General features: G+C 45.9%; 1 protein-coding gene across 1 annotated transcript; it reads right to left on the bottom strand.

Moving 5' to 3' along the window:
• Positions 1 to 9,243: 9,243 nt before the first annotated feature.
• Positions 9,244 to 15,804, bottom strand: LOC121552549 (kinesin-like protein KIF13B). The gene is made up of 9 exons (XM_045211213.1): positions 15,787 to 15,804; positions 15,429 to 15,585; positions 14,711 to 14,841; positions 14,273 to 14,407; positions 13,933 to 14,032; positions 12,916 to 13,042; positions 12,737 to 12,792; positions 9,650 to 9,759; positions 9,244 to 9,394 (listed from the first exon to the last, which is right to left on the bottom strand). The coding sequence occupies exons 1-9, from the start codon at positions 15,802 to 15,804 to the stop codon at positions 9,317 to 9,319; spliced, it is 912 nt and encodes a 303-aa protein (XP_045067148.1). The 3' UTR covers positions 9,244 to 9,316.
• Positions 15,805 to 16,979: the final 1,175 nt, after the last annotated feature.

Genomic DNA, 16,979 nt, shown 5'->3' with positions numbered 1-16,979 from the left:
AAAATACAGAAACACCTCACTTACAGCCTAAATATGAAAATAAAAGTAATTGACATCAGTTAGTCTACCAGATTTTTATTTATTACTAATACACCATCATTATTAGGCCTATAACTCAGTCTGTTCAGCTATCATCTGATGACAATAAAATTGTGTTTTGTGAATAAGGCTCATTATAATTACTTTAATGACTTCTACATAAAGTTTGACTAACACTATTTCTCTGCCAAGTGTGTTAACATGCTCAACACCATTGTTATTGATGGCTGTGACCCCATTTTAGAATTTAACCCTAGAGAAGCCACAAGAGTCTTTAAGCAAACTGGCAACAGGCCCCGATAGGCATCTATGCTTTGTGCAGAGGAACTTACACCAGCCTGTGTCCCTGTCTTTCAGAGGTCTGTACATTCCCACACGGTTCCACGTTGATGGAAGAAGGCAATCATCACCCCTCTTCCCCAAAAACCTTCTCCCAAAGAAAACGACAACTGTAGACCTGTTGTTCTGACCTCCATTGTAATGAAGTGTCTTGAAGACATCATGGTGTGTAAGCGTCAGTCAAACTAAAACAGTGTTGGACCTGTATCACTTCGCTTACAAACGCAAACATGGCACTGATGAAGCAATCCTCGGTATAATGCATCTCATCCTGCAACATCTGGGGAACCCCCAAGGCCTGTGCCCCACTGCTATTTGTGAATTTTAGTTCAGCGTTTAACATCTTGCAGCCACACGTCCTCCTCAGTAAGCTCAGACAGATGTCAGTCAAACCCATCAGGTGGAATCGCTTATTTCTGACCAATAGGACCTAGTGAACGAGAGCCTGCCTGAGCCCAGGGTCAGGCAGGTAGCTTAGTGGGTAAGAGCATTGTGCCAGTAACCGAAAGGTCGCTGGTTCTAATCCCCAAGCTGACTAGGTGAAAAATCTGCCGATGTGCCCTTAAGCAAGGCACTTAACCCTAATTGCTCCTGTAAGTCGCTCTGGATAAGAGCGTCTGCTAAATGACAAAAAAATAAAAATAAGGTACCTCCCAGGGCTGAGAGTTCACCCATCCTATTCACACTGTACACAAGTAGACACCCTGATAACTATATTGTCCAGTTTTCTGATGGTACTGCCATTCTGGGTCTAATGTAAATACACTGACACTACTGTGTATAGCGCAGAGATATAATGTATAGAAACTGACACTACTGTCTATAGGTCAGAGGTACAGTGGTGTGATGACCACACTCATCCTAAATGTCAAGCAAAGTGAGGAAATTGTTTTTTTGACCCCAAATCTGTTGACCACTCACCTTTGTGGTGGTCCATAATGTGGACATTACTCAGGTCCACTCTTACAAATGCTCTAGGGTCCAACGCCTTTATTTCCTGTGTAGGTTCAGGTTTTTTTTGGTGTCAAACGGACGGTCATGCTCCTATTCTACCAGGCTGTCATAGAGAGCATTCTATTCTATGGCATTTCAGCCTAGTTTGGCTACTTGTCAGTTACCTTAAAAATCACAAATAAATTGCTTGGTCCAGACAGCCATGAAGGAGATAGGTGTGAGGTAGCACCCGTCGCTGCAGACTGTCTTTGGGCTCCCGAGTGGCGCAGCGGTCTAAGGCACTGCATCTCAGTGCTTGAGGCGTCACTACAGAACCCCTGGTTCGATTGCAGGCTGTATCACAATCCGGCCGTGATTAGGAGTCCCATAGGGCGGCGCACAATTGGCCCAGCGTCGTCCGGGTTTGAACGGTGTAGGCCGTCATTGTAAATAAGAATTTGTTCTTAACTGACTTGCCTAGTTAAAAAAAGGTAAAATTAAAATTAAAAAAAGACTGTCTTTGAACAAACAATCATGAGACACCCATCGTTTCAGCTTCTCCCCATCAGGAAGATGCAACAGGGTTCCTCAGCGGAAGCTGAACAGATATAAGCACTCCTTTTTCCCCCCTGTCAGTCAAACTCCTAATCAGCAGTATGTAGGGCAGGACTGCCCAACCCTGTTCCTGGAGAGCTACCCTCCTGTAGGTTTACATCAGGACTGCCCAACCCTGTTCCTGGAGAGCTACCCTCCTGTAGGTTTACATCAGGACTGCCCAACCCTGTTCCTGGAGAGCTACCCTCCTGTAGGTTTACATCAGGACTGCCCAACCCTGTTCCTGGAGAGCTACCCTCCTGTAGGTTTACATCAGGACTGCCCAACCCTGTTCCTGGAGAGCTACCCTCCTGTAGGTTTACATCAGGACTGCCCAACCCTGTTCCTGGAGAGCTACCCTCCTGTAGGTTTTTGCTCCAACCCTAATCTAGCACACCTGATTCTAATAATTAGCATGTTGATAAAATGAAATCAGGTTAGTAACGCCTGGGGTTGGAGCGAAAACCTACAGGAGGGTAGCTCTCCAGGAACAGGGTCGGGAAACCCTGATGTAGGGGGAGACCATGTGCAATGTGATATACACTGAGTGTACAACACATTAGGAACACCTTCCTAATATTGAGTTGCACCCCATTTGCCCTCAGAACAACCTCAATTCATCGGGGCATGGACTCTACAAGGTGTCAAAAGCATTCCACAGGGATCCTGGCCCATGTTGACTCCAATGATTCCCACAGTTGTATCAAGTTGTGACAAGCTTTTTCCTGGATTCACCTGGTCAGTCTATGTCATGGAAAGAGCAGGTGTTAATGTTTTGTATACTCATATATATATATATATGATTAAATCTGTGATTTGTGTATGTATGATAGGGACACATGCAATGTTTGTGATTTAATGACCTTTCATGTTTGTATTGTTACTGTATGGAGCAGCTGTGTGTGTCCAATACATTTTCCCTTGGGGACAATAAAGAACATCTTGAATTACCTTTGGAAACTCAATGATTTGTCCTGAATGATAAATCTAGATATTGTTCTGATACATAGCCTATTCAACTTCGCAAACATTAAGCACTACACCTGATGAAATGTTGTTAAACATATGTCTGTATGTCCTGATCTATGGTTTTATATATCTGTTTGTACATAATGTTGTCATGTGTTGCCCAGGGACTGCAGATGTAAATTAGACGTCAGCTAAATCTGGTGCAACACATTACTTCTCATATTCTGAGATTTACAGTACCAGTCAAAAGTTTGGACACACCTACTCATTCAAGGGTTTTTCTTTATTTTTTACATTGTAGAATAATAGTGAAGACAACAAAACTATGAAATAACACATATGGAATCATCTAGTAAAGTAAAAAAGTGTTAAACAAATCAAAATATATTTTGTATTTGAGATTCTTCAAAGTAGCCACCCTTTGCCTTGATGACAGCGTTGCACACTTGGCATTCTCTCAACCAGCTTCATGAGATAGTCACCTGGAATGGATTTCAATTAACATGTGTGCCTTGTTAAAAGTTCATTTGTGGAATTTCTTTCCTTCTTAATGCGTTTCAGCCAATCAGTTGTGTTGTGACAAGGTAGGGGTGGTATACAGAAGATAGCCCTATTTGGTAAAAGACCAAGTCCATATTATGGCAAGAACAGCTCAAATAAGCAAAGAGAAACGACAGTCCATCATTACTTTAAGACATGAAGGTCAGTCAATATGGAACTTTCAAGTGCAGTCGCAAAAACCATCAAGCGCTATGATGAAACTGGCTCTCATGGGGACCCCGACAGGAAAGGAAGACCCAGAGTTACCTCTGCTGCAGAGGATACATTCATTAGAGTTAACTGCACCTCAGATTGCAGCCCAAATAAATGCTTCACAGAGTTCAAGTAACAGACATCGCAACATCAACTGTTCAGAGGAGACTGTGTGAATCAGGCCTTCATGGTCAAATTGCTGCAAAGAAACCACTACTAAAAAGGGCACCAATAAGAAGAAGAGACTTGCTTGGGCCAAGAAACACGAGCAATGGACATTAGACTGGTGGAAATCTGTCCTTTGGTCTGGAGTCCAAATTCAAGATTTTTGGTTCCAACCGCCGTATCTTTGTGAGACGCAGAATAGGTGAACGGATGATCTCCGCATGTGTAGTTCCCAGCATGAAGCACGGAGGTGGTGTAATGGTGCTTTGCTGGTGACACTAAGATTTATTTACAATTCAAGGCATACTTAACCAGCATGGCTACCACAGCATTCTGCAGCGATACGCCATCACATTTGGTTTGCGCTTAGTGGGACTATCATTGGTTTTTCAACAGGACAATGACCCAAAAACGCACCTCCAGGCTGTGTAAGGGCTATTTGATCAAGAAGGAGAGTGATGGAGTGCTGCATCAGATGACCTGGCCTCCACAATCCCCCGACCTCAGCCACATTGAGATGGTTTGGGATGAGTTGGACCGTAGCGTGAAGGAAAAGCAGCCAACAAGTGCTCAGAATATGTGGGAACTCCTTCAAGACTGTTGGAAAATCATTCCTTATGAAGCTGGTTGAGAGAATGCCAAGAGTGTGCAAAGCTGTCATCAAGGCAAAGGGTGGCTACTTTGAAGAACCTAAAATATATTTTGATTTGTTTAACACTTTTTTGGTAACTGCATGATTCCATGTGTTGTTTCATAGTTTTGATGTCTTCACTATTATTCTACAATGTAGAAACTTGTAAAAAATAAAGAAAAACCCTTGAATGAGTAGGTGTCCAAACTTTTGACTGGTACTGTATGTTTTGTTGTACATTGTCCCTGCCAAATACACTTTATAAATAATACATATTGCCAAGATAAACAATCCTAAACCACAGTAATGATAGATGGACTCTCAAAATCACAAAATGTTCAGCCTGGTCTGATGGTTTCCCATGGGAACAGCATCCAAACTTATCATGTAGGAGAATAATGAAAGACATCATTAAATTATGAAAGAGGGCATTTTTAGTGAGAGATATTCATCTACCAAACTACAGCCCAAACAGAATGGCATGTGGAGTATACATTTACATTTGTCATTTAGCAGACGCTCTTATCCAGAGCGACTTACATGAGCAATTAGGGTTAAGTGCCTTGCTCAAGGGCACCGACAGATTTTTCACCTAGTCGGCTCGGGGATTAGAACCAGTGACCTTTCGGTTACTGGCACAACGCTCTTAACCACTAAGCTACCTCCCGCTCCATGAGGTACTGTAGGTGTTGATTCGGAGGGCTGGCATTATGTTTTATCAGTGTTATCATGACTAGACTAAACCAGTTGGACAGTCTTCTTCCAACAGTCTTTAAAAAACAGCAAGATGTCTAGAGGTCCACGACGTCTTCCTCTCACTGGGGAGGCCAAAAGCCTTCTCCAATAGATCCTGCCTCTTGATGCCGTTGTCCTCACTGTGCAGTCTGAGCCTCCATCTTGGAGCTGCTCCTCCAGTTCTGAGAGGTTCCTCTCCTCCTCTTCCTGAGGAAGCTCCACCAGCTCACTGGCCTTGATCCAGCCTCTGCGCAGAGGGCACTGCGCCTGCTCGGTACACATGACCTCTACGACGCAGTGTCTGCAGTAGATGTGTGCAGTGTGTGATGACGGGCAGACGCCGACAGTCCAGACACACAGAACACTTATCAGAGCCTCTCTATCAGAGCCACTGCCCAACACCAGCTTCTCTATCAGAGCCACTGCCCAACACCAGCTTCTCTATCAGAGCCACTGCCCAACACCAGCCTCTCCATCAGAGCCACTGCCCAACACCAGCCTCTCCATCAGAGCCACTGCCCAACACCAGCCTCTCTATCAGAGCCACTGCCCAACACCAGCCTCTCTATCAGAGCCACTGCCCAACACCAGCCTCTCTATCAGAGCCACTGCCCAACACCAGCCTCTCCATCAGAGCCACTGCCCAACACCAGCCTCTCCATCAGAGCCACTGCCCAACACCAGCCTCTCCATCAGAGCCACTGCCCAACACCAGCCTCTCCATCAGAGCCACTGCCCAACACCAGCCTCTCCATCAGAGCCACTGCCCAACACCAGCCTCTCCATCAGATGCTCTCAACTCTGCAGGAGTAGTAACAGCTACCCCACCTGTGTGTAGTGGTCTTGACCAGTAGGTGGCAGCAGAACCGTCTCAGCCTGACACCTGCATAGTTCCTGAGGACGGTCCCCTCTGCGATACACCTGCTGATGCTAGTGTCACTGTGCGTGCCGCAGCTCGTATTACTCCCTCGCTTTCTGTCAGCGCCACCTCTTCTGACGCTCCTCTCCGGCGGAGGCCGTCCACGACGCAGCGTGACACACTTCACCGAGGCCTGCAGGTTCTGAAGGCCGATTCTTCCCCTCCCTGTCTGACCGGTGTCTGCAGGACTCTGTTCCACCACTCTCTCACGTCGAATGGCTTCAGACCCAGAGACGCCACCAGCGTCCACAGATCCCTCAAATGGAAAAAAACGGAACACTAAGTCAGTGTTCAGGGAAGGGGATGCAAATAGCCTGGCTAGCCCGTATTAATCATGGCATCATGTGGTGACAGGTGCTGACCTAGTCTACTTAATGGCAGGCTTTATGTGGCTAGTAGGACTAGCTGTAACATTATTCATTCCCCCCCCTACTGGGAAATCATAATTTTCATATTAGATTTTTTTGATATGTTGGCACAATTACTTTGGCTACATATTCTTACCTCTATGTGACACAGCCTTTGGTATGTGAGACGCAATGTGTGCCCACAAACTGGCATAGGTCTGGACGGCTGGCAGAAGGGGCACAAACTGGCATAGGTCTGGACGGCTGGCAGAAGGGGCACAAACTGGCATAGGTCTGGACGGCTGGCAGAAGGGGCACAGGTCTGGACGGCTGGCAGAAGGGGCACAAACTGGCATAGGTCTGGACGGCTGGCGGAAGGGGCACAAACGGGCATAGGTCTGGACGGCTGGCGGAAGGGGCACAAACGGGCATAGGTCTGGACGGCTGGCAGAAGGGGCACAAACGGGCATAGGTCTGGACGGCTGGCAGAAGGGGCACAAACGGGCATAGGTCTGGACGGCTGGCAGAAGGGGCACAAACGGGCATAGGTCTGGACGGCTGGCAGAAGGGGCACAAACGGGCATAGGTCTGGACGGCTGGCAGAAGGGGCACAAACTGGCATAGGTCTGGACGGCTGGCAGAAGGGGCACAAACTGGCATAGGTCTGGACGGCTGGCAGAAGGGGCACAAACTGGCATAGGTCTGGACGGCTGGCAGAAGGGGCACAAACTGGCATAGGTCTGGACGGCTGGCAGAAGGGGCACAAACTGGCATAGGTCTGGACGGCTGGCAGAAGGGGCACAAACTGGCATAGGTCTGGACGGCTGGCAGAAGGGGCACAAACTGGCATAGGTCTGGACGGCTGGCAGAAGGGGCACAAACTGGCATAGGTCTGGACGGCTGGCAGAAGGGGCACAAACTGGCATAGGTCTGGACGGCTGGCAGAAGGGGCAATGATGGGATAAAACCGTGCGGACATCGGCAGCTTTAAAAGGTGTGATATGCTGTCAAACACAAACAATGACAAATAGCTTAGTAAGCTAGTTAGCTAGCTAGTTAGATAAGTTGATAACGTTAGCGCCAGTGGTGGCTGCTGAGGGGAGGTTGGCTCATAATAATGGCCTGAACTGAGAAATTGAAATGGCATCAAACGCATGGAAACCATGTGTCTGATACCATTCCACTCCAGCCATTACCACAAGCCTGTCCTCCCCAATTAAGGTGACACCAGCCTCCTGTGTTCGCCCACAGCAAACAGGACTCTCGGTGATGATAGCTACGGTGATGATAGCTACGGTGATGATAGCTACGTTAAAATGTTAGACAGCAAGTCGTGTACAGTTACTAAGAACTTAGGTAGCTACACCAAAAGACACAGCTCAACGTGAACGGCAAAAATGTTAGCCTAACTTCAAACTCCTTACCGTCATCTCTGCCGACCAATGCCACACACCGTAAATTTGAAAGCTCAGCAGCCACGCAAAACGGTCTTGAGTTGCCAACAAATCTGCCCAATTAGCTGATTCGCTTTCCAGACACATAATTCTGTTGATCCTGTTGTCACGCCCTCTTCCAGACACATAATTCTGTTGATCCTGTTGTCACGCCCTCTTCCAGACACATAATTCTGTTGATCCTGTTGTCACGCCCTCTTCCAGACACATAATTCTGTTGATCCTGTTGACACGCCCTCTTCCAGACACATAATTCTGTTGACACGCCCTCTTCCAGACACACTCCACGTATGCACTTAGCAGAGAGGAAGAGGAAGTGAGGCACAACTCCTTCCAGCAGGTGGCGTTTTTTCGTTGTTTGGCCACCGAGCAAGGAGTTTTTGTATGAGGTCAATGAGAGTGTAAAAAACATTGTATTTTTTTATGGCTTATTTGCTATGTGAGGTTTATTTGATCGAATAGAAGTTTCGTAATGCTTAAATTATGAAATTACTGATACAAGTAGGTAATGTGATATCCAGGCAATTTTGAGAAAAAACACTTTATAATTGGAGTTGTGCAGTTCCCCATGACTACCGGACAACAGCAATATTGATTGAAAAACCTTGGAAGATGAATGATAGTTAAATGGGAGATGTAGTTTAGTTTTTGTCACAAGGGACAGAAGTTTTGAGCGATAGGAACCACAAGTCCCACCGACAAATGGAGCCTGCGAAGAGTTCTGAGCATTGGTTCCTAGCCATATAGAAGTGTAAAGTTCCACAATACAAAATCCAGTTGTCTACAAAAAGTCAAACAATTTTTTGCCGACAACTTGGTAAAGATGTATCTACAGGTCAAAGTTTATTGTAACACCATATTGATATAAACAAATCATGTAGATTTGTCTCTTCCTCCATATTTTATTTTATTTTTTATGTCTGTCATAAAACATTCATAGTCAGATCAGATTGAATTCACATGTGTAAAACGTTTGAAACATATATGAGATATATATGCGATGAGACATCCTCTTCAACAGACTCTGACCCCAACCCTGATACATAACCATGATATAAACATCCAACTATACCCAATTAAGTTACATCATACAAAATCATCATTGGTATAGACTGGATACTAATAATTAATTATTATGCCCAGAAATGAATGAATATTTTAGTTGTACATGCTTAAAAAACATGTACAACTGTATTATACAGGAGAGCAAGTTACTGAGCAAATTTGACCTGTTGTCCAGTGTGTGTGTGTGTGTGTGTATGTGTGTGTTCTGACGTTTGGTGTGTGTGTGTGTGTGTGTTCTGACGTTTGGTGTGTGCATGTCTGACATGTCGTCCGGTGTGTGTGTGTCTCCTACCCGTTGTCCGGCTAGGTTGACACAGATGCGTTTTCTGAGGACCAGCTGCAGGGGGTGAGAGCTGAACTTCGACCCCGACTGTCAGGTACACCCTGAGGTCAGCCGACTCAACTGGGGACAGTCATGCACTGTAGAGTCCCACGACGCCTCCGCGCAAACCTGGGGAGGGGGGATGATATGCCTGGTTCAACATCTAGTCCCCTAGTTACTTCTGGTAGACCTTAAAAAAGGGGTCTAAAGTGAGTAAGCAGCTTGGCATATATTCCAGTGGGCCGGTAGATCCTTTTAGATCTATGAGAAGTTTCTAAAGAAAAAAAGACTAGGTGTTGCTTTGGACCAAGAGATCACTACTAGTGTTGTGGAGCCTCAGTCTGTTTCAGCCCCAGTTTGTTGTCTTTAAGACCGTTAGCTCACCTCTCCGTCGTAATGTTTGACGATGTGCAGGTCGAAGAACTCCTCATCCTCCTGGTTCAGCATGGCATCTGGACCCCCAACCAGCCGGGTTATCCTGGAAAAATCATCAGCTATAGAGAGAGCGAGAGGGTTCTGAGTCACACAGCCAAAATACTTTTGATTTAACCTTTATTTTGTCAATGCTGAGACCAAGGTCTCTTTTCCAGATGAGCCCTGTACAGCCCCACAATACAATAAACTACACGTTATTATACACAACAATACACGAAAAGAAAAAAACACGACATTCTTCATTAAAAAAGGTCCCATAACAACCATCTGAAATGCCCAAGAGGCACCAATTCCTCCGATGTTAAAGTGCATTGTAGATCATTCCACACATAAGGTGCAAAAAAAACCTAAAAGCAGATCTACCCAACTCAGTGGGGATGGAAGGGACCTCCAGAGTTAGCCGTCCCTGAGCCCCGGTCTGGTACCCCGTACATCTATAGGTTAACAACGAGTTAAGGTATGGCGGAAGTTTATGCAGGAGGCGCTTTATAAACAAAACGAGTGCAATGTTTCCATCTACAAGACTTCAAAAGAGGGCCAGCCTACTTTATGATACAGAATGCAGTGATGTGTACGGAACCCATCGCCCGTAATTAAGATCCCTTTATTGGTCATTTGCACACAAGGTCCAACCTAAATTTTACTTTCCGCTTTTAACCCAACCCCTCCGAAAGGCACACATGCATACCCATACAGGTTGTTTTTTTTTGGGGGGGAAGGTGCAGGGCGCTGCCACACTGGGTGCCCGGGGGAGCTGTTGTTGTGGAGAGTTAAGTGCCTTGCTCAATGGCACAAACGGCAGGCAATGGAATCTAGGATTTGATACCAGCAACCCTCCGGTTGCCAGCTCACTTCCCGACAGATTTTTCCTGTCGGACAAAGGATTCGAACTGGCAACCCTCTGGTTACTGGCGGTCCTCTCTAACCGCTAGGCTAACTAACGCATAGTGATAAAGTGACATGATAAAGCATAGTGTGAGCTATGATAAACCATTAGTTGCAGCTGCATTCATATAGACAATATCCCCATAGTCAATAACCAATGAGGTCACCATCCAATGTACAGATTTTTACGTGATTCGGAGACTAACATACTTGGTTTTACCTGCATTAAGTCCCAATTTCAGTTCAACAAAGGCTTTCTGCAGGGCAATAAAGGAAGACTGAAGCTCTGCCAGAGCCTGGTCAACCATGGGGACAATAGCACACAGCAGTATCCTCTGCATACAGGGGTATGTAAAAACATGTTTTTGCAGATAGACCAACAGTTTACACAGACAGTAAAAGTACAGGATCTAAAATCTTTCCCTGTGGGACACCTTTAGTAATATCAAGGAAACCTGTCTTAACACCATCAGAAAAAAAAACACTGTCCTGTCTATCAAGTAATTTTCCAACCATTTACATGACGCCTGATCCATACCGATTGCAGACAATCTTCGAAATCAAGAGCAGTCAACTGTATCAAAAGCCTTCGATAAGTCCAACAGGGCAGCTTCCTCCTATCCTACCCTTCACCTCCGTCTGCTCCCAAGGAAGGCGATCCATACCTGCCTGGATCTCTTCCCAAGTCCAGGATCCCTTACCGTCCAAAATATCCTCCCACGTCCATGTTGTCCGCTCTTCCTGTTCACGCTGCTTGGTCCGTTGGTGGTGGGATCTTCTGTCACGTTCGTTGAGTAAAAGGATCGGACCAAGGTGCAGCGTGGTATGCGTACGTAGTCGTTTATTATATTAAAAACACAGACAAAATAACAAAATCCAACAGAACGTGACGTTCAAACGGCTAAACCTCCAACAAGCCCAACTGAAACAAGATCCCACAACTAAAGGTAGGCAAAATGGCTGCCTAAGTATGATCCCCAATCAGAGACAACGATCGACAGCTGCCTCTGATTGGGAACCACACCCGGCCAACATAGAAATAGATAACATAGCTCTACACATAGATATTCACACCCTCACCAAACCAACAAGAGATCTCTATGTCAGGGCGTGACAACATCTCATATCTACGAAGGATCTAAACTGACAGTTGATTAATGATTCTAACATTTTTGCTAGGCAAGACAATTTCGAGGTCGACCTAAATAATTAAAATCGGCATGAGGGGTCACCACCTTTGCAGAGAGGGAGCACATGGGCCGCCTTCCAAACTCTGGGAATACTCGTCAGAAAAACTCTTGAAGTAATCGTCAGTTAAAGAAATATGTGTCAATGACTCCGCAATCAGGGGAGCTGAAAGCTGCAGCGAGAAAAGATCAAGGAAATCAGCCACAGTGGATATTTTTTTTACATACATCTTGCGCAAGGCATCTAGCACATCAAGTAGAAAGTTGTTGAAATGAAAACAAAGGTTCACTAGAAGTTGACTGACCTTCCAATGAGCCAACTAGAGGCTGGGAGAGGGGCAGGCAGTCAACTGACTGGCTGACCAGGGTCAATTAAACCATCATTTATTTCAAATAAAAAGCCTGACGAAAAATAAAATACTGATTAAAAGCATCACTTATCTCATTTTTTCAAGTAATGATGCTAGAGTCTGACAACTTTCTTAGGCAGGGCAGGAGAATCATTTCCATGCTTCAGTGCATTAACTGTTTAGAAAATGTAGATGAATCACCAGCAGTCTGAGACAGAACTTAGAAAGTAGCTTGATTTAGCTTTCTTAATTGAGGATGTACATCTATTTCTCAAATTGCCTGAAATGCTGCCAATCAGTTTTTATAACATGAAGAAGGGAGGAGGAGAAGGGAAGGAAAAGGGAGAGAGGAGGAGAGGAGAAGAGAGAGGAGAAGAGAGAGGAGAAGGGAAGGGTTAAGAGCGTTGTGCCAGTAACCGAAAGGTTGCTGGTTCTAATCCCCAGAGCCGACTAGGTGAAGAATCTGTCGATGTGCCCTTGAGCAAGGCACTTAACCCTAATTGCTCATGTAAGTCGCTCTGGATAAGAGCGTCTGCTAAATGACTAAAATGTAAATGTAAAATGAAAGAGGAGAGGAGAGGAGAGGAGAGGAGAAGAGAAATAGCAGAACGTACCACTAAGGTCCAAGAAGAGGACAGGAATGTGAGTCTCCATCCCAGGAACAGGAACTCTGGAACAGGGGAAATTAACCAATCAGAACACTGGGAGCTCACAGCTCCAACACACACACACACACACACACACTCACACACACACACAAACACTCACACACACACTCACACCACACCACTACCTCTCTGCAGGGGCTCCAGGGATGCCGCTACCAGCTGAAGGTACCAGGACGGCGTTACGTTCCTCTGTCAGGGTCAGACGACACTTCAACAGCTGGGCCTCCCTCTCCACGTCATCCTCTGACTTATCTACACACACACACACACACACACACACACACACACACACACAGACACACACACACACACACACACACACACACACACACACTTTACTATATCACTGATTATAGTCTTTTGTCAAACTGCTCAACAGAAAGCTCCAAAGAGAGCAATCAGACAGAGGATTTGAATCTGACTGGACTTGAGACAGCAGTCAGAGTACAGGTCATGAATATGCTCTGTCTGAAATGTAATGTAATGTGTGTCGTGGAGGAGGTCATGAATATGCTCTGTCTGAAATGTAATGTAATGTGTGTCGTGGAGGAGGTCATGAATATGCTCTGTCTGAAATGTAATGTAATGTGTGTCGTGGAGGAGGTCATGAATATGCTCTGTGTGTAATGTAATGTAATGTGTGTCGTGAGGTCATGAATATGCTCTGTGTGTAATGTAATGTGTGTCGTGGAGGAGGTCATGAATATGCTCTGTGTGTAATGTAATGTGTGTCGTGGAGGAGGTCATGAATATGCTCTGTGTGTAATGTAATGTGTGTCGTGGAGGAGGTCATGAATATGCTCTGTCTGAAATGTAATGTAATGTGTGTCGGGAGGAGGTCATGAATATGCTCTGTGTTTAATGTAATGTGTGTCGTGGAGGAGGTCATGAATATGCTCTGTGTGTAATGTAATGTGTGTCGTGGAGGAGGTCATGAATATGCTCTGTGTGTAATGTAATGTGTGTCGTGGAGGAGGTCATGAATATGCTCTGTGTGTAATGTAATGTGTGTCGTGGAGGAGGTCATGAATATGCTCTGTGTGTAATGTAATGTGTGTCGTGGAGGAGGTCATGAATATGCTCTGTGTGTAATGTAATGTGTGTCGGGAGGAGGTCATGGTGTGAGTGTTAGTCAGGCTGACCTGGCTTTTGGACCATCTTCTGCAGGTGCTGGTCCAGGTACTCCTGTCTCTTAGTGAGGGTGGTCAGCCACTGTTCCCTCAACCTCTCCAGGTCACCTTCCTACACACACACACACACACACACACAGCTCAGCTCAGGCTCTATCCCTCCTATATAGTTAGACAGTCTTCTCCTATACAGACACAGACACACCCCTCAGCCCTGGTACTATCTGAACTTGTCCAATAAGAACAACATTTTCTGTTTTTGGGGTGTAAAAATGTGGTGGGAACTGATTTCGGAATGTTTGCAGAGGACACAGTAGCAATGGCTAAATTAAGTCAAACACACTAGACGCACCTTCCACAGTATGCGCTTCAGGAAACTGAAGGTTTCAGTGTCTCTGTGGGAGTCTCTCCATCCACAGTGCTCTGAGAGGTCTCCTCCAGCCCCTCGCTCCCCCGCCACACCTCTACACGGAGACGCCCCTGCCTCCTAACAGAGAGAAATACACACAATCTCATTAGCCCTTTACACTCGTGGGAATTGCCCTCTATGGATAGGGCTAAATTGAAACGTTTAGCATGTTACTGTACAGCCACTGAGCTCCAATTTAAGCATTTGTCAGTTGCCCAAATCTGCCATTTTCAACCTGTATACGGGTACGAGTGTATAGGGTTAACTAATGGCTGAACATTTAGTGTGTTTTTCAGACATGTCACCCATGTAATCTGATTAATGACGGGTACTGCAGCTTAATGTCATAGAACACACACACACACACACACACACCCGTACCTCTCCCTTCTGGTTGATGATAGGTACAGCGTATTGCAGCTTGACGTCGTAGAAGAGACAGGCCAGAAACACGTTGGCCACTCCTATCAGACTGTGGTTATCCTGCTCGTCAAAGAACAGGTCGGCATCACCTAGACAGGGGGAGGGGGAGAGAGGAGGGAGGTAGCGAGGCGAGAGGGGGAGAGCGAGAGGGGAAGGGGGAGACGGGGAGAGAGGGAGACAGGGGAGAGAGGGAGACAGGAGGGAGACGGGGGGAGAGGGAGACGGGGGAGAGGGAGACAGGGGGGAGAGGGAGACGGGGAGAGAGGGAGACAGGGGGAGAGACGGGGGGAGAGGGAGACAGGGGGAGAGAGGGAGACAGGGGAGATGGGGAGAGAGTAGAGGGAAGAGGGGAGAAAGCGTGAGACGGTAGACTAGGGCTCGATCCACTTTTTTTTTTAAATGCTCTCCTCCTTCTCACCTTCATCTGAAAAGACTTGACCAGTGAAAACAATATGGTGGAAGTTGGTCATTACGTTACACCTGGTCAGTTCTTTTAGATCAGAACAATGAAGGAGAGCAGGGAAAGATTCAGAAAGAGTCTAGAGCCTTAGATAGAAGTAGTTAACCACATCTCTCACACAGGGTTGTAAACTCACAGGGTTGTAAACTCACAGGGTTGTAAACTCACAGGGTTGTAAACTCACAGGGTTGTAAACTCACAGGGTTGTAAACTCACAGGGTTGTAAACTCACAGGGTTGTCTTCGTCGTAGTTCTTCCACTCCTGGTAGAGTTCTCTCATGTCCACCAGTCTGTTCTTCATCTTCTCCAGATCCCAGATCTGTTTCCCTTTCCCCTTACGCCTCACTGCGGGCTCACTCAGCACAGCATCACGCTAGAGAGAGAGAGAGAAGAGAGAAGAGAGAGAAGAGAAAGAAAGAGAGAGAGAGAGAGAAAGACAGAGGGAGGGAGGGAGGCAGAGAGAGGCAAAGAGTGTGGCAGAAGGAAAGAGAGAGGTTCTTACTGTGGAATGCAGTGTTTGGTTTTCGCCAGGCATAATGGGTCCATGTCGTCGAAAAGGTTGACTCAAGTTTACCAAAAAGCACCTGGACATCATCAAGACTCTTGGAAGGATGTTCTATGGACAGATGAGTCAAAAGTATACCTTTTTGGATGACATGGGTCCCACTATGCCTGGCGAAAACCAAAACACTGCATTCCACAGTAAGAACCTCATACCAACGGTCAAGCATGGTGGTGGTAGTGTGATGGTTTGGGGATGCTTTGCTGCCTCAGGACCTGGACGACTTGCCTTAATAGAAGGAACCATGAATTCTGCTCTGTATCAGAGAATTCTACAGGAGAATGTCAGGCCATCAGTCTGTGAGCTGAAGCTGAAGCGCAGCTGGGTCATGCAGCAAGACAATGATTGAAAACACACAATCAAGTCTACATAAAAATGGCTAAAAAGCAACAAAGTCCAGACCTAATGCTAATTGAGATGTTGTGGCAGGACTTGAAACGAGCAGTTCATGGTTGAAAACTCACAAATGTCGCTGAGTTACAGCAGTTCTGCATGGAAGAGTGGGCCAAAATTCATCCACAGCGACATGAGAGACTGGTCAACAACTACATGAAGCGTATAGGTTGGAGTCATTGCAGCTAAAGGTGGCACAACTAGTTATTGAGTGTAAGGGGGCAAATACTTCATTTATTTCATAAATGTGAGAAAAACTATGTAATTGTTGTGTTATTTATTCACTCAGGTTCCCTTTATCTAATATTAGGTTTTGGTTGAAGATCTGATAACATTCAGTATCAGAAATATGGAAAAATAGAGAAAAGGGGGCAAATACTTTTCCACGCCTCTATCTGGCATGTATTCTAAGTCGTAGGCTAAATATTGGAATGTAGCCCTAGTGATATATAATAGCTGGAAGACGATGAGCCATTGCTTGTCGCTGTCCTCGTACCTTGAGCTGATAGCAGCATTCCAGGAGCTCCCGCTGAAAGGTACGTGTGTGTTTCGGAGACACTTGAAACCCTACCTCTTTAAGGAATACCTGGAATAGTATAAAGTAATCCTTCTACCCCCCCCGCCCCCATAAAAAGAAAAGAAAAGTGGTTGTCCCACTGGCTATCATAAGTTCAATGCGCCAATTTGTAAGTCGCTCTGGATAAGAGCGTCTGCTAAATGATTATGTAAATGTATGTGTGGGTTTGGTCCTACCTGGGATCTCCCTTGCTCAGGTTCTGACTAGCTGGAGTCAACACGGTCTGGTTCCCCTC

The sequence above is a fragment of the Coregonus clupeaformis genome, chromosome 36 (genome assembly GCF_020615455.1).
Source record: "Coregonus clupeaformis isolate EN_2021a chromosome 36, ASM2061545v1, whole genome shotgun sequence".
NCBI classification, from domain to species: domain Eukaryota; kingdom Metazoa; phylum Chordata; class Actinopteri; order Salmoniformes; family Salmonidae; genus Coregonus; species Coregonus clupeaformis.
Note: the sequence above shows the minus strand (reverse complement) of the source record. Positions and strands in the feature narration are given on the sequence as shown.